This window comes from Melopsittacus undulatus, chromosome 6 (genome assembly GCF_012275295.1).
Source record: "Melopsittacus undulatus isolate bMelUnd1 chromosome 6, bMelUnd1.mat.Z, whole genome shotgun sequence".
NCBI classification, from domain to species: Eukaryota; Metazoa; Chordata; class Aves; order Psittaciformes; family Psittaculidae; genus Melopsittacus; species Melopsittacus undulatus.
Window position 1 is genome coordinate 25,234,005 of NC_047532.1, and position 22,185 is coordinate 25,256,189.

At 51.5% G+C, this 22,185-nt stretch overlaps 2 protein-coding genes across 14 annotated transcripts in view; both read left to right on the forward strand.

Annotated features, from left to right (window-relative positions):
- The window catches only part of KIF1A (kinesin family member 1A), a 39,083-nt gene extending 32,682 nt beyond the window's left edge, over nt 1-6,401 (forward strand). For 9 of the 13 annotated variants that reach the window (XM_034063847.1, XM_034063848.1, XM_031050815.2 and 6 more), the window contains 11 exons: nt 2,080-2,194; nt 2,437-2,570; nt 2,718-2,779; nt 2,891-3,036; nt 3,145-3,357; nt 3,516-3,593; nt 3,887-4,011; nt 4,144-4,290; nt 4,407-4,599; nt 4,675-4,793; nt 5,295-6,401. In XM_034063847.1, coding sequence (XP_033919738.1) covers nt 2,080-2,194; nt 2,437-2,570; nt 2,718-2,779; nt 2,891-3,036; nt 3,145-3,357; nt 3,516-3,593; nt 3,887-4,011; nt 4,144-4,290; nt 4,407-4,599; nt 4,675-4,793; nt 5,295-5,337 — 1,375 coding nt within the window. In that variant the 3' untranslated portion in view covers nt 5,338-6,401. Of the gene's footprint in view, nt 1-707; nt 732-2,079; nt 2,195-2,436; nt 2,571-2,717; nt 2,780-2,890; nt 3,037-3,144; nt 3,358-3,515; nt 3,594-3,886; nt 4,012-4,143; nt 4,291-4,406; nt 4,600-4,674; nt 4,794-5,294 lie in introns of all 13 variants that reach the window. The other 4 variants (XM_034063851.1, XM_034063854.1, XM_034063853.1 and 1 more) reach the window with 2 other exon arrangements.
- A 2,225-nt stretch (nt 6,402-8,626) lies between these two features.
- ILKAP (ILK associated serine/threonine phosphatase) lies at nt 8,627-21,574 on the forward strand. The gene is made up of 11 exons (XM_031050772.2): nt 8,627-8,758; nt 9,514-9,579; nt 12,682-12,804; nt 13,527-13,653; nt 14,550-14,656; nt 15,124-15,217; nt 17,150-17,237; nt 17,557-17,678; nt 19,395-19,514; nt 20,863-20,944; nt 21,148-21,574. The coding sequence occupies exons 1-11, from the start codon at nt 8,713-8,715 to the stop codon at nt 21,286-21,288; spliced, it is 1,116 nt and encodes a 371-aa protein (XP_030906632.1). The 5' UTR covers nt 8,627-8,712; the 3' UTR covers nt 21,289-21,574.
- The last annotated feature ends 611 nt before the right edge of the window (nt 21,575-22,185 follow it).

Sequence of the window (22,185 nt, forward strand, 5' to 3'; positions counted from 1 at the left end):
GAGACAACAGATCCAAATGCTGCTGCCAGCCTCTGGGTGGGAGCATCACCAAGGCCCCAGAGGAGAGGGTCCTATGGTACACAAAGAGATGAAGATGCATCTGGGAGACAGGGGATGGGGTCTCCTGAGTCCTGGTGGCCTCCATAACTTTGTACCTGGGAAGTTGTACTTCCTTCATCATCTAGAAGCTGGTCCTGCTTGGAAATGCCTGGGGACAGATCTGTCCCTCCATTAGTATCCCAGGGTGCAGGAGAATGGATCAAGCATGGATACAGCCCCTCTACTTCAGGAGATGTGGGGTCGTATTGGCATTGCCTGTGGGCTGTTGGTACAGTGATGCTCTCCCTGTGGACCAGGGATGGGCCAAGAAATCTCCTGTTGTGTGGGTACCATGAGGGGCACTTTTCTGAGGAGCTGCACTGGGCAGCAGCTCCTTGTCCTGGAATGGCAGTGAGGGCAGGGTTAAGGGGATGCGGAGCACATGTGCTGCTTCCCAGCTGCCAGACTGCAAGGAAGGTGGGTGGCAGAGAGTTTTCACCCATGCAGGTAAACCTGGGAGTTGATATAGGGTGAGTCCACTCTAGAGGGACTCTCCATGGTTGTGGTCCTACTCCAACACCAGCCCCGTACAGACGATGCTTTCTGACCTATGTTTTTCTGTGTGTGTATGTGTGTGTGTTTGTCCTTGGGTCACCTTCCACTTATAGCATTTCGTTTGGAAATGACACTAGGTATTTTGCGTGCACCTGCTCGGTCTGGTCCCACCTGCTTTTCTCTCTTTCTCCTTTGCCTCCCTTTGCTTTTTGCTCTTTTCCTCCCTCCCCTGAGGCTCCTATTCTCCTCCTCCCTGGGGAGCACTGCCTTCTCAAGTAACCTGTGTCTGAAAAGTGATCCTTCGCCTTGGCTCTGTCTCATGTGGGGTTTTTTAATGTATTTTATGCACCTCCTGAAAGCGTCGCTCTCCCTCTTCTTCCTATACGGGGGCAGTTGCAGCTGAGAGCCTCTCCCTGCTCCCTCTGGCTGCCCTGGTTCATGTTCAAAAAAGCCCCTCAGCCACCTGGGTGCTGCTTCAGGGATGTGCTGAAGCATCCTCATTGAGACATTGCTGCTTCCTGACGATGCTGAGGCAGGAGCCAGAGCTGCAGCAGCGACAGGTGGCTTTGGGGATTGGGTGTCCCATAACCCAAGGCTGGCTCAGGAGGCAGCCCAGGAGCAGGGCAGGGGGTGAAACAGGGATCCCCCATACCTCCTGCTTCCCCCACTCTTGACTGCCTGACCTGAAGAGGCTGGTAGCCACTTTTGCTCTAGGTGGCTTTGCCATCCTCTGTGGGACCCCATAGGCACTGAACAAGTGGGGCCAGGTGTCCCCTGCTCCTTCCCTCAACCTGGGAATTATGGAAAACCAAGTGAGGAGAGTGAGGCAGCCTGGTGGGAATGGGGCTGGTGATCAGGGAAGAGCAAGAGCTGGGGGAGACAGCCCAGCAGGGGCCAGCTAAAAAACTGTGGTCCCAGGGTCTTGGTGGGGCTCAGAGCTGGCAAACGGGGCAGCCCTGGGGAAGGGAACTTGGCTGGTATGGGGACTCCCCAGTGCTGAGCATCCTCCCTGCTCTCCCTTCTGGCCACCTGAATGGCGACAGCTGCTCCTGGCTGGGACCGGGAGGTGCTGTGTGCTGTGTGCTGGATGGTGGGGACCTTGCCTGGGTGTGCTGGTGTGGCAGACCCCACTCCGAGCATGGCAGTGGGGCATGCACCCTTCTTTGCCCTCCTTTGCCTTCCCAGCCTGCCCTGCCTTGCCTGCCTCAGCTGAGCCCCCACTCCTCCCACAGTCCCTTCTCCCCAGCACCCTGGACTGTTGGCCATGTCAAGGGTACCACATCCCCTTCCTGCCACACCTTGTCCCCCTTTGCCTTGAGCCTGCGTCCTCTGGAGTGGCTGTCCCCATCTGTCCCTGTGGTGTGTGCATGTCCATGTGTCCTTGCAGGCCTTGCTGCAGCGGGGAACAATAGCATCTCCTTGCTCGCTTGCCTAGTATTCTGGGGACATTGTTTTACCAGTTCTGCTGTTTTGTTTTTGTTGCAGGACTTTCTACCAGTTTGAGGCAGCATGGGATAGCTCCATGCACAACTCACTGCTGCTCAACCGTGTCACTCCGTACCGGGAGAAAATCTACATCACCCTGTCTGCCTACATTGAGGCAAGGACCTTTGCTGTAATGCTAACAAAGTCTGATATTTCCCCTACTGCCAGGGTCCAGACAGTGTAAACCCCTCCTTTACCCTGCACCAATGCTGACAGGGTGCAACCTAGTGTTTGGGGTGCCTGGTGGGACTACAGGAATGGAAACCACTGCACACCAGGGGTGGGAGAGACCTCATGGATTGCCAAGACACAGTCCCCCCATACTCCATGACACCTTTTTCCCCTGTTCTGCGGCAGATGGAGAACTGCACTCAGCCTGCCGTCATCACCAAAGACTTCTGCATGGTCTTCTACTCCCGGGATGCCAAGCTTCCTGCCTCCCGTTCCATCCGCAACCTTTTTGGCAGTGGCAGCTTGAGGGCTTCTGAGAGGTACTGGGAAGCTCCTGCCTTTCTGGAAGAGGAGAACCATTACCCAGGGACTGGGGCCTTTCTGGGGCATTCCAGCAGCCTGGGTGAAATAACTGGGGCATGGGTATGGGACAGAGCTGGTAATGCCTCATCTCCCTTTGACCACAGCAACCGTGTGACGGGAGTCTACGAGCTCAGCCTCTGCCGAGTGGCAGATGCCGGCAGCCCAGGTGGGTGCCATGCCTCTGTCTGGGTGTTCACCATGAGGCTGGCAGGCACAGCATGGTGGTTGGGGTAGGGTCTGTACGTCTGTCCCCCACAGTATGTGTCTGTCCTCACAGGCATGCAGAGACGTCGCCGGCGTGTGCTAGACACCTCTGTAGCCTATGTGCGGGGAGAGGAGAACCTGGCTGGCTGGCGGCCCCGCAGCGACAGCCTCATCCTTGACCATCAGTGGGAGCTGGAGAAACTCAGCCTACTGCAAGAAGTAAGAGTCTGGGCTAGAAACAGGGTAATGGGGCATGGGATGCATGGTCCCCAGAAGGATGTCAGTAAGGGGAAGGGGTCACCTCTGAGCTGTGATGTCTCTGCCCAGGTGGAGAAGACGAGGCACTACCTGCTCCTGCGTGAGAAGCTGGAGACAACCCAGCGCCTGGGCCTGGAGACCCTGTCCCCTTGTTCCAGTGAGGACTCTGAGTCCCGAAGCACCTCCTGTGTCTCCTCCCCACTCTCTGCCGATGGGGCCGCTGAGAATCGCACCTCACCTCCTGAGAGCCCCAGTGAGAGGCAGAAGGAACTAGCTGTGAAGGTACCATCCTGCAGCATTCCCAGCTCACAGGGATGAAGCTGGGAAGGGGCTCCCATAGGGTGCAAGGGGACTGCAGCAGGAGAAAGCCCAAGAGGAGTAGGAGGAGACGGGTGGAAGAAGGTACCTCCTATCCTGCCATCTTCCTCCTTTCTCCACAGTGCTTGCGCCTGCTCACACATACCTTCAACAGGGAGTACAGCCACAGCCATGTCTGCATTAGCGCCAGTGAGAGCAAGGTACTGCCAGTGTCCTGGGCTCACCGGGCTGCTGGGGGCTGGGAGGGATGTGTGGCTAAGAGGAACTGGCTGGGCAAGGGCCAGGTGGGCACCTTGGTGCAAGTGGTTCCTGCTCTGGGGTCCCTGCTCCCTTCACCTGCCCTGGGGTTCCTGGAGTTGGTGGCTTCTGGGACTGTGCCGAGGGAGAGCCCTGCCAGCTAGAGGTCTTGCCTCTCCCTGTATGAGTAGGCACCTGGTCCTTTGCCTGTGCTCAGCTTCAGGCAGAAACTTGAGTCCACATCTCCACTCCACAGCTGTCTGAAATGTCTGTGACCCTGATGAGAGACCCATCCATGCCAGTTCTTGGGGTCACCACTCTCACCCCCTCTTCAACCTGCCCGTCACTGGTGGAAGGACGCTACAATGCCATTGATGTCAGGTAAGAAGGTGGCCAGGAGGTTTGGGTGATGTCCCTCAAGCAGGGCAGTTGTACCACTGGGACATGGTCCTGGTCAAATGGTGTTCCCTAGCTGTCACTCTTCCTACATCCTAGCCTTTCTTCCCTCCCCAGAGCCCCCCAAGTCTCTTCCAGAGTGGAGAGCCCTGACGTGGAGCCTGCAGGAGAAGGAGAGCAGAAGAAGTCCCCAGGCCACCGGCCTGAGGAGGAGAAGGAGCCCCAGCGTTTGCTGGTGCCTGACATCCAGGAGATTCGGGTCAGGTAGGAGCAACTGGGGCAGCCAGGAAGGGGAATACCTTGGAGTTGAGGGGAGCCATGCCCTACCATTGCCACCTCCTTCTGGTCCATGCCCCACCTGATCTCTGTCCCTTCTGCAGCCCCATTGTCTCCAAAAAGGGCTACTTGCACTTCCTGGAGCCCCACACCAATGGGTGGGTGAAGCGCTTCGTGGTGGTCCGGCGCCCATATGTCTACATCTACAACTCAGACAAGGACATGGTAGAGAGGGCCATACTCAATCTCTCCAAGGCCCAGGTGGAGTACAGTGAGGACCAGCAGGCCATGCTCAAGGTAGGGCACCAGGAGGCAGCCCCATTCCACACACCCCCTGAGGCAGGAGACTCATCCATGGCTCTCTCCTGGCAGACCCCGAACACGTTCGCAGTGTGCACAGAGCATCGCGGCATCCTGCTGCAGGCGAGCAGTGACAAGGACATGCACGACTGGCTCTATGCCTTCAACCCCCTCCTGGCTGGGTCCATAAGGTACCAGGGGCAGCTGGGTGAAGGGTGGTGCAGAGAAGTTGCTGGTGGGGGGTCTGTGAGCAGCCAAGTGTGCTCCCTGTCTTGGACCCAGTGCTCTCCATGGTGCAGACCCCTCCAGCTGTGTCTAGTCGTGCTCTCAGCTGGCAGAACTTGGACCATGTTAATCTTGATTTCAGCTCCTTCCGGCTTAAATTCTTCAATCTAGGGACAGATACCGGCTAGTACAGAGGCATTGCTGTGCTGAGTTCAAAGCAACATTCATTGCTGCTGGCAGGGAGACTGGCCCTTTGCTCTTGAGACCATCTCAAGTGACAGGACTAAGGGAACAGGAGTAAATGCACAGAAATTTGTGTGCTCTGGCTAAAATGAAATTAATGCCATGTCCCTCCAGCTCTGGCTGGATTCCAGCACCAGTCTGGAGCTAGGACACCAAACACAGGGGGACCATACCTCTCCTTGTTTACATCTCCGACACCTTTTTTTCCTTGTTTTCCAAACCAGGTCCAAGCTTTCCAGAAGGAGAACAGCCCAGATGAGAATCTAACCTGAAAAATACCCTCCACCTCATCTGTCTGCCAACAGAATCAAGATAGCTGATTCTGTCTCAAGACTCCCCATGTTAACGTCTGATCTCTCACACCATCTGCTGCCCCAGCTGCCTGCTCCATGGAAGGATCTCTCTCGATTCACACCTTTGCGAAGGAAACTCACTTCCGTTCGTAGCTGCAAAAGCCTTGACCTGCCTGGGCAGGATCTCCTGTGCACATGCCATCTTCTGCCCATCCCCTCATGGGTGACCTTCATGTCACACCATCTGTAATGCTCCAGGAAGGTCCCTGTCAGAGGGGAGGGAGCGAGGAGGGCAGTTTTGGCTAATAGCTGGTCTTTGATCTACAGAGGTGGGAGCGTGGTAAAGCTTGAAGGTGGGAGAGCAGGAGGAATTGCCTCCACATGAAGGGAAAGGGGTAGTATGAGGATTTCCTAGTTTATTGATGTTTCTGCAAGAGACAGCAGAGTAAGATCAGGTGTCAGTAGTTAAGATATTTATAAAGTATTTATTTCTATTTACATCACAAAAATCCTGTAAGTTGGGTCCTGGCCCCTGGACAATGCCTCCCCCAGGCAGGGGAGAGCCTTGGCAGTGGGCTGGGGCCCCAGAGATGCCTCTCCTGGGACATCCCTGGCATGTGCCCGGCAGCAGCGGAGCTCTTGCCCTTGCTCCCTGCCCTTCCCCAGCCCTCTGCTTTGCACCCCGCTGCAGCTTAAACTACTTCTCCCCTAAGTGGTGGCTGGACAGCCTACCCTGTCTTCCCAAAGGAGGCAATTCCTACCTGCCCCATCTACCTCTGGAAGGGAGGAGCCCACCATCTTGGTGGGCTGGAGAATTCCACATCCATGCAGATGTGTCACCTCACTTTGGAGCTTGGTCCTGCTGGAGGGAAAAGGAGGGTTCTGGGGATGGCTCTGCCTGTCACCTTATGTGAGGCTGTCCTTCTGAAAAGCATGTGGGCCACCTCCACTATCTCAGCCTAGGAGCCCCTGGGGGCTTGTCCAAAGGGATTCCTCCCCTCTTAGGACAGGACACCAAGGGTCCCATCCCTGCAGGGAGTGTGGAGATTCAGGTGGCTGCTTCCAACGCTGGATGGAAAAGTTCCCCAAGAGCTGGGGCTAGAAACGGCTATTCCAATCCACAGGACCCTCTTTAGCCTTCCCCAAGAGGGCTGTTAATCCCTTCTCCTCCCAGCAGGACAAAAGGCTCAAAGCAAGTCAGAAGGGCAGGGAGAGGCTGGGGTGGGGGTGTTGAGGTGGGGATGGGGCTTCTTTTTACTGTTGTATTTGGTGTTTTCTCACTCCTCCTGCTGCAGAAGCGAGTGCCCACCTCCTACCCACCCTGCCTTCATTGGCACGTTAATCCAGGGGGCTTCCCACGGCAGAGGTGGCTTTGCTGAAAGGACCTTCTCCTCCAGCCATAACTTGCTTCCCACCTTCCCCAGCAGCAGCTCTCCCTCTCCTCTATCTTCCATCTCATCCATTGTGAGGGGGGTAGAATGATTGCAGCTGGGGATTCCCAAGCAGCTAGCTGCATCCAGCACAGCTCTGGGTGGGAAGGCAAGCATCTTCCTTCATGTATCCCCCTGGCACCCCCCTAGCTTTGCTGTCCCACCTCGGTGGCTTACCTTCCCTTGCATAGCACGGCTGCGCCTTGGCTCTGCCGCACCTCCCGGCACTGTCTGTGTGTGTGTGTGTGTGTGCGTGTGTGTGGGACTTGGTGCTGTCTTCTTGTTACGCTCATGTTGTTGGGGGGCATGGACAGGAAGGGACATGGCAGACAGGCAGAGGCTTGCAGGGGCCCCCTCGCTGCACATCAGAGGCCATTCAGTCTGAGTTTCAGGTGATGGAAAAGAGTTTTGGGATCCTGAGCCCCTGCAGGTTTTGCCCAGCCTTGCTGCAGCTCCTTGGGCATCTCACCCCATCACTCTGGCCTGGAGCTGTGGCAGGGCTGCTTTTCCCAGCCCTGCTTCCCAGGCAGGTGGCGAATTGTCTGCCCCATCAAACCGGGGTATTCCCCGCCCTGTGATCAAGAAGCCAACTTGTGCCCTTTATGGAGGGATAGGTTTTCACTCGGGGGGCATGGGAGAGCTGCGGCTGGGGTGGAGGAGGGGTCTGGGCTATGACATCCTAGCAAAGACTAGTTGGTACCATCCCATATTTCAGCGTTAGGGGCTAGCGAACACTGGGTGCCCCAGGGGAGAGGGGAGGCTCTACCAGGGCGGAGGCAGCTTCTGGTGGAGACAGGAATCTGCGTCTGCCAGCGACCAGACACAGGTTCCTCAGCCAGGGCTGGGCAGCGCTGCCCGCGCTGCAGGCGAGGGGCGGCTGCGGGACGGGCACACCCTCCAGCCGGAGCTGAAGCCGAAGCTTTGCCTGAGGCCAGCAAACCTGCAGAGCAGACAGCTCGGCTGCGGGACACGGCGCTGAGGGAGACCCGGCTGGCAGCACCCCTGCGGGATGTCCCCGGCTTTGCAGGCTACTTTTGCCATCTTCCTGGCCCCGCTCTCGCCAACACCAGGCACTCACCCCGTTATACCCCCCATCCCCTCCTTCACCGCAGCCCCCCGGGATGAGGAACGCAAACCTTGATGTATAGGCACGACTGCGAGCCCCATCCGAAAGGAAATCTCACAGGGGACAGTGACATGGAGGGTGGGCGAGCACTAGCGGGCGGGCCGGGACCTGCTGAGGGGCGTCTGCCCCCTGTGCCCTCTGGTCCCGGCCCTCCTTGCCCCGTGCTCGGGGCTGGCGCCTCGGGTCCCGGCCGTCCGTGCACGCGTGAGGCTTGTTCGGTTCTGAAATAAATGTGGCATTTAACGCAGAACAGACTCGCTCCGCTCTCCTTCCTGGGCACAGGGGGTAGGGCGGGCGCCTTCTGCTCGGCGGCGGGGAGGCCCGCACCGGCCCGGGCTGCTAGCCAGGGGCGCACCGCGTACGAGCACACCGGGTACAGACCTCCCTTGCAGCGGCAATTTCCAGCGCCGCTAGGGGGCGCCTCCCTTCCTGCCCCCGCCAGCGATTGGTTAGGCGCAGGAGGGCGTGACATCCCCGCCGCGGGATTGGTCAGCCTGGAAAAGAAAGGGGCGGGGAAAGGGGATTGATTGGCAGAAAGGTTCTGCTTTCCAATTGGCGGAGCAGCTGCAGCCCGGCGGGGGTGTTTGAGCGGCGCCGCACCTCCCGCTGCGGGGGTTGACAGAGGCCTTTGTGGGGCGGAGCCAATGGCGGCCTTCCGCTTCCGCCCCGTCTTGCGCCTACTTCCTGTCCGCCTGCGGTCACTGATTGGCTGAGCGGGGAGATTGTCAGCCGGAGGAGGCGGGACGGCGCCTGGGCACGGGGAAGCGGCCTTGGCGGCGGCGCTGCTGGCGCGATGGATCTGTTCGGGGACCTCCCGGAGCCCGGCTGCTCGGCGGCGGGTGAGCGGGCGCTGTCCCTGCGGCGGGAGCCTGGTTCCCGTCCTGCCGTGTCCGCGCAGGGCTGCGGGGCCGGGACTCGCCCTAGCACGGCACGGCACGGCATGGCAGGCCGCGCGGCCCCGCTGCAGCGCGCTGTGGGCAGCAAGCCTCTGCGGGCGAAGGTGCCGGCTCCTGGCCGCGCCTGCAGCGAGCGCACCGGGGCGGTGATAGCTGAGGGCTCCCAGCGCTTGAGGGGCGGAGGAGAAGGGAGCGGGGCCTGTGAGGAGGCGGCTGCAGGAGGGGATGACTCGGTTTGGGTTTGTTTTGGTGGGGTTTCTGTGCTTTTCTCTTTCCCTGGGGCTCGTTCGGACTCAGGGTGTTATTCGTGCAATTTAGGCCATGCTGGAGCCTTTCCCCTCCCTGTGGTGCTGCGGGTCGTGGGGCTGTGGAGAGCTGTAATGTTACCTGAAATAAGTTGGTGCTTTCTTGGCCCCTCGCACGCTATAATATCTCAATTTGGCTGGTGAGGGGTCGTAATACACGTTGTGCGGATTGCTAGAAACCAAACAAACAAGTTGTTCTCAAGATAAAAGTTTACATTATCTCCTGGCAAGTGGTTGTCCTGCACACGTAGGAGCTGCCTAAATCAGAGATGGACAAAAGGTAGCCAATGCTATCCACCGTCACCCCACCTGTGCTCAGCTGGAGGGCAGTCCTTCCGGAAACCGCCCCCTAAGTGCATGCAGTGGGTCCTGATTTTGTCTCGTGCCTTACAGGGAAGGAAGCCCAGAAAGGACCTCTCCTTTTCGATGATCTCCCACCAGCCAGCAGTGCTGACTCAGGTATGGGTGCTCTGTTTCCTATTTCTTGTATTATTTTGGCTTCACAAGCTTTCTGCATCAGCATCATTTTGAGATGGAACTAGTGAAAACCCTTTTCTTTGTTAAGACAGGACAAAACCAGTGGGTTTATCAGATCAGCACCTGTGTGCAGAGCAGCTGCTTTCCTCCTGTGTTGTTTTGTTTTTGTTAATCTATTATTTTGATAATCACAGGCTGGTTTGGGTTGGAAGGCACCTTAAAGCTCATCCAGTTCCAGCCCCCAACCATGGGCAGGGACACCTTCCACTAGACCAGGTTGCTCCAAGCTCCATCCAGCCTGGCCTTGAACACTGCCAGGGCAGTGGGGCTTCTCTGGGCAACCTGTGCCAGAGCCTCGCCACCCTCACAGGGAAAAATTTTTTTCAATATCTAATCTAAATCTCCCCTCTCTCAGCCCAAAGCCATTCCCCCTTGTCCTGTCACTGCAGGCTCTTGTAAAAAGCTCCTCTCCAGATTTCTTGTCAGCCTTCTTAGGCACTGGAAGCTGCTCTAAGGTCTTCCTGCAGCCTTTTCTTCTCTAGGCTGAACAAGCCCAGCTCTCTCAACCTGCCTCCATAGCAGAGGTGCTCCAGCCCTTTGAGCATCTTTGTGACCTCCTCTGGACTCACTCAAGCAGCTCCACATCCATCTTGTGTTGGGGGCCCCAGAGCTGGATGCAGGAATGCAGAGGGGTTTCATCAGAGCAGAATAGAGGGAGAGAATCCCCTCCTTCAACCTGCTGGCCACGATCCTTCTGATGCAGCCCAGGACATGGTTGGTTTCTGGGCTGCAAGCGCACACTGATGGATCATGGTGAGCTTCTCATCCGCCAGCATCCCCAAGTCATTCTCCCCAGGGCTGCTCTCAGTCCAGTCTCTGCCCAGCCTGTATTTGTGCTTGGGATTGCCCTGACCCAGGCACAGCACCTTACACTTAGCCTTGTTGAACTAAATGAGGTCTTCACTGTCCCACCTCTCCAGCCTGTCCAGGACTCTGGATGGCATCCCTGCCCTGCAGTGTGTTGATTGCACCACACAGCTTGTATCATTGGCAGACTTGCTGAGGGTGCACTGAATCCCACTGTCCATGTTACTGACAAAGATGTTGAACAGCACCAGTTGCAGTACTGACCCCTGAAGAATAGCGTCTTTCACTGATCTCCACTTGGACATGGAGCTGTTGACTGCAGTTCTTTGAGTGCAGCCATCCAGCCGATTCCTTATCCACCACATGGTCCGTCCACACCTCTTAAGACTACAGACAAGAATGTCATGTGGAGCAGTGTTAAATGCTTTGCACAAGTCCAGCTAGATGACATTAGTTGCTCCTCCCATATCCACCAGTGCTGTAGTCCCATCATCAGAATGTTATAGATGTTCCATATTAAATACTCCCTGGAACAAATGTAAGTTTGCCCCCACCATCCATTAACAGCAGTTAAAGTTTAGCTCACTTTGGTAAACTGGCATTTTATAATTTCCACGCCTCAGAAGGGGTTGGCACAGAGCATTATTCCCTCAGAGGGACAAAAGTTTTTAGTCCTTGCTTTTTCTTGTGCTCCAGGAAAAGGAGGTTCTTTATTCTTTGATGATCTTCCACCAGCCAGCAGTGGTGACAGAAGTAAGCCTCTGATGACCAGCCCTTCTCAGGAAAACCCATGGGTGTAGCCTGTTATGTTGGTTGCACAGTAAGTTAACCTGGTGTCCAGGTTGGCTGACAATAATTAGGGCAATCTGTTTGTGCCCTGATTGTTTAAATTTGGATTCTGGCTCTTTGAAAGTAACCTTAAGTTTGTTTGCAAAAGTACGTTCCTCAGATTTTAGCCCCCTGTCATCTCTGCCTGAAAGCTCCATACTTTGGAAATTAAAGTGTGTGCTTACAGGAAGCAAAGATGGTGGTTGTGGTTTAACCCCAGTCAGCAGCTAAGCCCTGCACAACTGCTCCCTAATACTGAGTGGGATGGGGGGAGAGAATTGGAAAAGCAAATGTGAGAAAACTCACAGGATAAGATAAAGACAGTTTAATAAGTAAAAACAAGGAGTTCACCACTTCCCATCTGCAGGCAGCTGTTGGGCCGTCTCCAGGAAAGCAGGGCTCTAACACACGTAGCGGTTACTTGGGAAGACAAAATGCCATAACTCCAGCCATCTTCCCCACTTCCTTCTCCCTCCCCCAGCTTTATATTCTGAGCATGACATCATGGTATGGAATATCCCCTGGATCAGTTGTGGTCAACTATCCTGGCTGATATAGCCCCATACTAGCTACTATGAAGAAAATTAACTCTACCCTAGCCAAAGCCAGCACATCGCAGGGGCCTGGTGCTGCCACTGCCTTGATTTCTGTTGCTTTTCTGCTCTGGGAACAGGCTGCCACCTTGTTCCTAGCTGTGGTCTGTACAGGTCTAGAACAGAGGCTGTCTAGACGAGTGGTCTGGCAAGGCTTTCTGCATGCAGCCAAGTGTTTGCTAGCACCTGGGAGGTGGTGAGGTAATTCAGGGTACCATCCAAGAATAAATCTCCATAAGGAAAAGGTGAGGGTTCATGGTGTGGGAATCGTAGTTTGCTTGCTAGCTTTTATTTGTAACATGTTTTCTGAAACCCCAAACAAATATGCATGTTAAGAGTAGTAAAATACATTTCTTTGCATGACTGTAGGCACAGTTTAGAGAGAATAATGGTGACAATAAAAATTAGAAGTGTTCCAGCCTCTAATACTAACTTCCTTAGCAGTTAATTACAAAAAAGGCTGGTAGCTAAGAAACAAAATGTGGGTTGGTGGGGAGAATCAACAGCCTCCTAGCTGAACACAGCTGTTCTGTGCCTGAGGTAGGCCACGCAATGTAAAGTGATCAAATCAACGATGTGTGCTGTGGGTTGTACATGCTGTGTGAAGTTGTGTGTGTGCCTTTGTGGTCAGTTAATATGTCTTGTTCAGTACTAACTCTGGTCACACAATACTGTGTGAAAGTGCCAGCCTGCACCCCTGGGAGTGCTTTCGGTATAAAAAGGACTTGCTGCTGAATTCACGCAAGTAAAACAGAGCTGCCAGATTTCAATCACCTGCATTTTTGCTTTCTTTCAGCTTCCAGTGCTACTGAGCAGGTCTCATCAGCAGGGAGCCATGGGAAGGGGGAGAAGAGAAAGTCCTTGGAGGAGGAAGAAAAGAATGGCAGGGAAGAACTTGTGGAAAAGAAAGTTTGTAAAGGTTTTCAGACAGTTTGAAAACAAATGTACTTAATTTGTACTTTTGACATTGGGCTTAGTAAGTCCAGACCAAAGCTAAACTTTGGTTCTTCAGTCTGCTTGTGTTTTCAGCTTCTTGTAGGGAACAAACTGCTGCAGCAGCCTGTGGAACCCCTTCTTGCTCCCTGGCACTCTGCCTCCCTCACCCAGGTCTTCTTACCACCCCTGCTGAAGTGGCAAAAGCTGAGCAGCAAGCAGCTCAGCCTTTGCAGGATAAGTTCCTGTACTGCCAAGCGGAGTATTAGTTGTGAAACTTCTGGAAGGCTAGAGCCACACCAGTTTCTTTTGACACATCCACAAATCTCTCCACTGGATGACGGCTAAAAAAGAGACTTGCTGTTATATATAGGGCATTTGACTTCAGTGCAGGTGCCTACCTATCATGCCATGCTTTGTTAATCTGCAGGTTCAGTCACACACTTCCCCTGCTCTCCCCACACCATTTAGTAAGAGCCCTGTCTGATGCCCAGCAGTCCTGCTTGGTTATAGCTGCCTGCCAGAATGGGCCAAGCAGTTTATATAGCTGCTGACCTTGGGAGTCACTTAAAATCCCATGTTACAAGTGTCAGAGTAGGGTTCTGAAAGCTGAAAAGTGATCACAGATTTACTGGGGTTTTTTTAGCCTGAGTTGAGAAGATGGAGGAGTTTGATTTGTGTGCATGTGTCTGCTTTCTTCCCCTTTAGGGTCAGTGGGCATTCTTGGATTGAAGGGTTATGTGGCAGAGAGGAAAGGTGAGAGAGAAGACATGCAGGATGCACATGTCATCTTAAATGATATCACCGACGAATGCCAGCCTCTGCCCTCCCAAATGTAAGTGGGCCACAACTGTCAGAATAAAGCTCTGGATGGCAGCCATCATGAGGGTGAAGGAGCTCCAGCTTGCTTCAGCTAAGCCCATGATAGGATCTTTTTTGCTTTAAGCAGCTCATGCTCTTGACTATGCCTGTGTCATGTTGTGTAGTTTGGGCTTGTCGCTGGGAGACCTGGATAGCTGTGTTCTGTGCAAATCACAGGACTACTTTATACGGATACCTCCCTTTGAGTGATGCTCAATGGATTTGGTTACTGACTTCACAAGGGTTGTGAGGGCCCATTAGCTCTGAATATTGAGCCTCTGTTAGCCAAATGTTGGCATGGGTGTGTAGAGACCCTCAATTTAATTATAAGTACTGAGGCCTTATATTATGGATTTTTCAGTGTATTTTACAGTTAAGTGTGCCATTTAACTGTGGTACTGGAAAATGCTTAAAGAAGGGAAACTCTTACTTGAAAAGTTGAAATCTTTCAGCAAATAAACACATACAAATGTGTGTAAGGGGGAGGGTGTGTATTTAAAGGAATGCTTTCAAAGATCATCCTGATATGGGATCCAGCTTCTGAACTAGTAATTGTCCTGAGAGCTTTGTGTTCTGAGGGATCTGAGTTTCTTGTCTATAGAGTGGTTTCAATTATTTTAGGCATGGAAAGAACTGTAAGATTGCTTAGGCTGATGTCTCTGTAGTGCTGGGGAGTTGTAGTGCCCTTGAGATGAGGCATATGCTTGAATGTGTGAGCTTAGAGACTTGCTACCTTTGTGCCTTGGAGAACGGTATTTACTCAGTCTGGCCGACCCGGGACAGGGCATTATAGAGATGAATGTTCTCGATCCCACTCTCTGGCTAACTGCCTTTCTTAGCCCCTTTCTGCTACACTTTGTTCCCTCACAGCACACGTGTCTCGTACTTTGCTGTGTTTGATGGCCATGGGGGAGTCCGAGCCTCAAAATTTGCAGCACAGAATATGCACCAGAACCTGATTAAGAAATTTCCTAAAGGTGAGAGGACTGGAATTAGGGCTGTAGGACAACCATCACCTTTTCTGCCTTGCAGTGGATAGGGGAATTGATTTATTTGGGCGTCGTTCTACAGTTCCCATTATTCCCAGGGAGTTACTGTGAGACTGCTCTGTCTCCTAGGGAAGAGGGCTGGAAGCCTTTGTGGCAGAAGGGTACAAGTAGCCAGTTGTGAACACTAAACAAGTGTGAGATGCACTGTTGCCAGTTTTGGCAGTGCTGCTTCAAGCATGAAAATATGCCTGTGGGCGAGAGGGATGTGTCATAAATTCTTCATACGTGCTACTGCACAGTTTTTTGGTAGTGTGAACCCAGATGTACCTTAGCTGCTGTGCATAGAGTCTGAGAGATGCACTGGCTGACTGCATATTGGGTGGGCAAAGGGTGGGACTGGGATGGGTCAGATACGTTTTAGCTGGAACTTAGTTGCTCTTTTCCCTGTCTGACAGGTGAGGTAGCAAGTGTGGAGAAAACTGTGAAGAGATGCCTTTTGGATACCTTCAAACACACAGATGAAGAGTTTCTAAAGCAGGCATCCAGCCAGTAAGTGTAAATGCTTCCCATGCATTTATATTTCTTCACTTGCATCTAACAGACCTTAGTTTTGAGCAGGGCAGAGGAAACTTTTGAGTTGCATCTATGCTTTGGCAAAACCCCAAAGCATAGATAGGTGTGCCAGGCTGCAACTGTGCCATCTGAGTGCCTGCTAGAGCTAGATTGTGGCGTGTTCTGATCTTACTCTGTGGAAAGCAGTCTGTAGGACCCCTTAGACCAAAATACACCTTTGTAGTAAAGGAAGGAGACAAAACATGGCCAGGAGTGCCCTTCTGTCCTTACTAGAGCATCTTGTTTGTCTTCTTTTTAAAGACTTGCCATGTTGCTGAAGTGGCTAACCACCTACTGCCTGAGATGGGATCTCTGTGTTGATGGCTTTGAAGTGTGGTAGGAGGGTATCTGTAGAGCAGTACTTTGCAGGCTGTTGTGTGCAACTTTCTTTAGAGCTGCGTTCCTTTTAGCGAGTGTGTGCTTGCCAGGTTGGAGCACATCTCAGAGGTTTTTTTTTAATGCTGTGTCTTGAAAGACTTAACTCTCCCAATGTAAGTTGAAATCTTGCTTTCTTCACATCTTTTGAAAACAGAGATGTTGAAGAAAAATATTGCTCATCTTAAGCTTGTTTCTAACAGAATCTTTTAAAACAAAGCTGAAAAGCACAGCAGCTACTTTCAGTGGAATAAATGCCAGCCCACCTTCCAGCTGAGTTTTGAGTGCAGATTACCTTTTCTCAGTCTCTGCTGAGCTGTGTGGACTAGGGGAGATGGGGATTGCATTTAAAACACAGTCACTTTGCTACCAGTCCTTTAAATGTTTGAGTTTGTTTGTTTTCCTCCCCACATACTCCCCCAGTGCACTGCTAACGCAGTTTGAGAGCCTGGTGATGCACCTAATTCTGAGATTCCTTGCAAACTTTCAGTTTTAAGTATATTGCAGACTGGCTCAGTCTTTTAAGACTAATCAGATAAATAAGCTTGACTAGGCAAAAGGAAAAGAGCTTCTTTGAATTTGTCACAACAGTGTCATTCCCAAACTAGTCTCCATTAGGTCAGAAATACGATTTATGACAAAGGCACTACAAAGGATTTCTAGTGATAGCTGTATTACTGACTAAATGAATGACCTCCATTCAGATGCACCTTCGAAGTTAGGAAAAACTGGGTTATATATGTTTAGAAATCAGTCTTTCAAAGCTAGTTTCAATAGAGTGGCGTCCTAGTTGGGCTTAATTGTGGGGAGGAGTAGTCCGGCAGGTGTAATCTAAGAAAGTCTTCTTATTTTACTTGTAGCTCTAGACTTACAAGCTTAACTACAGCAAGTGAAATATCAGGAGAGTGACTGAATGGGTGGTGTTGCTGCTGAGGTGGGATTATGAGGACAGAGGCAGGTGTGCAGGGGTACTATGAGAAAAAGGAAGGGATATTAAAAAGGAAGGCAACTCTGCTGCAGCTGTGTCTTTGCCTTCCTTTGCTACAAATAAGAAGCCTTCTGAGGAGTCTGGGGAGCTTGTTTGCTTGCAGTGCTGTAGCTTCTGGGCAGCCATTGGGGCTGAGCCTGTTCCAGCCACAGTTGAATTTTCCTGGGAGCTGAGTGTGAGGAAGGGCTGGTGTGGGGAGCGTGGCTGCCAGTATTTGAACCAGTTGGGCATTGGCCATGTGTTTAGAAGGTGGTACTCTGCAGTTCTGCTGTTCTTGTCCAGTTCACTATTCACCATCAACAGTTTCAATAGCTGCTTGAGGCAGCTGCTTTGGGCTTCTGCTAGCTGGCTGTAGCATGTTGGCACACAACGCTTCACAATGCACACACACACACACTGACACACACACACACCTAACACTTCCTTGAGTACCCCGGGAGCATTCTGTGACTAGTTTCTTAAACATTGTTTTACCCCCTTAATAATTTCATTCTTGTTCCCTTCAGGAAGCCAGCATGGAAGGATGGCTCCACAGCTACTTGTGTCCTAGCTGTCGACAACACACTCTACATAGCCAACCTCGGGGACAGCCGGGTAAGCAGAATGGGAAGCCCACTGCTGGAGCCTTGGTTCTTCCAACAGCTTTATTTACCGTGAAGGGTGAGGTGTGTGGGATGTTTCAGTTGCTGTGAGCTCCCTAAATGTTCCTGCAAAGCATCGTGTTTTGGCTGAGTGCAGGATACAACTATGCTGTCTCCCATAAAACAACTGATATACTAGCATTCTCTTGATGGTGCTAAATATCTAACCGTATGTAAATGTAGCCCCATTCACTGCAACTTGCAGCTCTCTCTCAAGAAGTTCTTCTGTAGTTTTGTTGTTGTTCACTCACGAAGGTCTTTTGTCAGCACAGGCGGTTCTGTGTCGTTACAATGAGGACAGTCAAAAACATGCAGCCTTAAGCCTCAGTAAGGAGCATAACCCCACCCAGTATGAGGAGCGTATGCGGATACAGAAAGCTGGAGGAAATGTCAGGTAAATGCCTAAATGGTTTGAGCAGAATTAAACCCTGGGCCTGAGCATTGAATTTCTAGTTTCCTATGCCCAGCACTCATGGTAGTGACAGCCTGGAGAGAATCTGTTGCTGCCTAAGGGAGGCACAGCAGTGCCTGAGGTGTTTTAAGGATTCAGTGGCTTGTGTTGGTTGATAGGGGCTAGTTTATTTCCCAGGGGCTTACAATGGCGGTGAGATGCTGTGCTGCAGAGGCAGGAACCCACATGAAAGCCTGGCAGTGTGATGCAAGCATGGACATGCTTAAGCTTAACCTACAGAGTTGAACTTACTTGTTTAAGTAGTTAATGCTTACTGCACACTGTGGCATTGAATAGAACTCACTTCTTTGCAGTGTGCAGCTTCCTTGCACCTTTCCCTGGTGATGGTTTGAAAGGGCATGAAAAGTGTTTGATGTTGATTGGCATTGCTCTCCTGGGGGTTAGCTGAGGCACTGAGATGGCCTGCAGTAGGAGGGAAGTTTCTGGAGCCATAGTGGGATTATGTTAATGTTCCTGTGCATATGGATGTGCATGGCTGCTTGGGCAGCTGGTGCTGAACGCAGCAGGTGTGTCTGATTTCTCTGCCTAGGTTTTCTTCCTTCTGTGAATGCTGTTTCTTGATTTAACGGTATTATCACAAGAGAGAACTCTGTACAGGTGAAGTACCCTGGTGCCTGCAGAGGCAGAATGCCCTGTGACGAGGAGTTGGTTCAGTTCTGTCACACTGCCGTGTCTAGAGTGCCTTGTTGCCCTTATCTCTGGAGAACAAATGCTGCTTCTTATGATTATCACTGGTCTATCTTTGCACTCAGGAAAGAAATGGGCCAGTGTCTCTTGCTCTTTTTAGAATGGGAAACATCTCCCTGGCTGCCTGGGAGCCTTCCCCACTGCTTGCAGTTCAATATTTTGGACCCAAGAGAAATTGCATAGTGTATGAGTATCAAATCTCTGTGATATGCTTTTCTAGTAAGCAGGGCTGTTTAAGACTGTGAGATGAATGAGGTGCTTCCATTCCAGAGTGCACAGAAGAGCCTTTTGGGAAGAAGATGCTCTGTTTTTGGAAAGATGGAGTGGGAAGCTGCTTCTATTGGAGCAGCACTCAGTTAATTAGCTTTAACTTGGATTTCACAGAACTGGTTGCTGTAATCAGTGGTTAGTAAAGACTAAATCATCAGGAGGAATTGCCATGGTTCTTGCTCCTTGGAACTGCCCACAGCTGAGCCAATCTATAGTGGCTGGTGTCCTGATAGGCAGAGCACAGGAGAGGGACTGCTGGCTTAGACATGGTCTTGCCTGCTGCCATTATGTGCTTTTACTGAAATGCAATCTGCTGGATGCCTTGCCAAAAACTAATCTCTGAATTCAAACCTCCACCTCCAGGAATTGAGCCCAGCATATAACTGTTACTTCCCTGGCTTGCTGGGCTAAGCAGGATTTGAGTTAGGGCAGGGAGATGGAAAACAGCCTTGAATTCTCCTAACTTCATTTCTTCCTCCCCCTCTCCACTTGTTTTCCAAAGTTTCACAGAAATGTGCAGAAAGGGAATGAGCCGTTGAAGGGAAGATGAGAACTTGCTGGGGATGTGGGTCAGGATTTGTAGGAGGCAGCTGAATGCACCATGAAGCATGTCCTGGTCAGGTAGTGCAGTGAGATGTGCATGTGTGTGGAGGGCTCTCAATCTTTTCTTCCCTTGTGCAGGGACGGAAGAGTCCTGGGAGTGCTGGAGGTTTCCCGCTCCATTGGGGATGGCCAGTACAAACACTGTGGTGTTATCTCTGTGCCAGATATCAAACGCTGCCAACTCACAGACAATGACAGGTAAAGGGTGCCCTCACAGAGGGGGGGATGGCTGTGTCCTAGGTCTGCTCAGCACTAGCACAAGCTGCAGGACCCCATGTGCTCTGCACTTTCGCCCAAGGCACATCTGATCATGCAGAATGAGAAGATGCTCTTACTGTTTCTTATCAGTGTAGTGGGATAATGCTGCTGCCTTACCCTGCCAAGATACTGTGAAGGCTTCTGCTGGAGAAACCGGTCTTGCAGCAGTGACAACATATATGAGCCTTAGACTTCTTTCATCCTCTGAATAAGTTCACACACCATTGTTCAAGTAGTTAGTTAAGGCTTCAATCCTTGAATCCCCATCTTGTCCAAGAGTTGTTCCTAGCAGCTGTGGTGCCCACAAATACTGTTGCATTTGACTCTGATATTTGAAGTTTTGAGTTACTTTTCTAACGTATGATTGGCAATGACAAATTGCTGTGAGCTTTTATATCAGTGTGACCCTGCAGGCTTTCTGAGGTGAGAATGTAACCCAGTACTGCTGCTTTTTCTGGGATTAGAGTTCCATATCAAGTGATCCACTAAAATATTTCTAGAGATATTCTGAGCATCAGGCTCTGAAACGATGTCTTGAGAGGCGCTGCTCTGGCAGGCTGGACTCCTCTGTGGGATGCCTGCGGTTTTCCTTATCCTGGTTTAATGCAGTCTCCTGTGCAGGCAGGGAGTGCTCAGCAGGCTGGCTCCTCCATTCTCTGATGAGGAGCTGTGACTCAGTTCTCCTGGTCTTGGCCTTTGTATCCCCTCAGCCATCTGCAGCCTGCAGCAGTACCTGCAGCAGAGGTTTCCAATCACAATTATGCTTCTCTTTCTGGGTTAAGCTGCTTAGTTTTCGTTCAAATGTTTCTATTTAAATTAAGATATCACATACCTCAGGGCTGTGGAAATGTAAAGGATTTAAAGTGGTGCATATACTGGCTGTGTTTCTCTTACTTCCTTGCATTAGCTACTTCACAGAGAAACTAGGTGAATGAAAAGGGCACAAAGGAAAGAAGCAGTCCTAAAGAAATAATGGAGGTTTCCAGCAGGGCATGATATATGGCCTTGGCTAATGGTGCAGTATCAGTGGGTCTGCCAGGATGTCTTGTTCTAGATCTTACATTGGTTGCTTGGATCTTTGGCCTGTTCTTTGAATTTCTTCAGCTCTGTGAATAGTAGATTCTGGAGCACCAGAGGACATCTGGTGTTTCTGAGGGATTTTCAGGTGAGATTTATAGCACCTTCTGTTTGGATTGGAGCGTGGGTACTCATAGAAGCTTGGAGGAATTTTGCTGTAACTGGGGTGCCAAAGATTCAGCCTTGGAACTTGTCTCTGCTTGATTTCTAGGTTCATTCTGATAGCATGTGATGGCCTCTTTAAAGTCTTTACACCAGAAGAAGCTGTAAACTTCATTGTTTCCTGCCTTGAGGTGAGGAAAAGGCAGCTGGGGGCTGGGCTTGTCAGGGCAGGGCACAGGAAATGGAATGATTCCAACTTGCAGAAATGTACTTCTGCCCGGATATCCTCCCTTATATCTGAGGTTGTCCTTACTTGTTTTGCACTTTGTCCTTATTTGGGGCACTTGCATGCTTTGTTGGAAGCAATCAGTATTATCTTTCCTTGTCCCACCAGGATAAAAACATCCAGACGAGAGAAGGGAAGCTGGAAGCAGATGCTAGGTATGAAGCTGCTTGTAACCGACTGGCCAACAAGGCAGTACAGCGAGGATCGGCGGACAATGTCACAGTCATGGTGGTGCGGATAGAGCACTGAGAGATGAGGAGCGGCAGCAGGTTCCCCAACTTCTGGTGGATGTAAGGAAAGGGAGAAGTCTGGGTGTGTGCATGTGTGGCCAGGGGAGGGAGGGTCCTGCTGGATGCTCTTCAGTGTAAATAAAGTTGGGTTTTTTTTTTTTCTAATAGTTGTAGTTCACTTGGCTAACAATGTTTTTTAAGTGTCTACCAGAGTGCATCAGCCTATGGGGGAGCCTCTTGTTCTGTCAACCCTCCATGAATGTCTTGGCAAACCAAATAAATCCATTTGGCAGAGGTGCTAGCAACAGCAGGTATCTGTGGGCATGAACTCTGAAAGCTGGTGTAGTTCTGCTGTTCATTACTTTGAGCTTTGTGTGAAGCCCTGGGAGAGTCATGAGCTCTTAAGACTCGGTGGGAGCTCCCAGTCAGGCTGTACTGTATGTGCAGTACCCAGGCCACTGACTTGGGATGTGGTGTGGGCTGTCTAGTGCTGGGAAGGAAATCTTCTGGTTCTGAAGCTGAGTTGTGAGGTTGCATGCAGTTTGAGTGACACAAACATTGCTTTCAGAGCAGCAGTGTACCTTCCCTCTGTTTGCAGAAAACAATAGGGTTTTGTCCCAGTTGCTGATACAGTTGCTGGAGTTTGCTCCTGATGTTTACTGGGAAAGTGTTTTCACTAAATGGATCTGTCAGGCAGCTGAGATACAGGCAGGTCCTGTGCTGTCTGTGTGCTATTTGAGGAGCAGGCATCTCGGGTTTTAGGTACTTGTTGCTATTAAGTGTCTGGTATCTCATCCTGTCCCCATTCCTCCACCAGCTGTTGCTGCAGAATCAATGTGCTGTTTTCCAGAGAAATATTGGCTTCAGACCAAATGACAGAGTGAAAGCTAAACCAAGTGGGCTACCAAAGAACTTA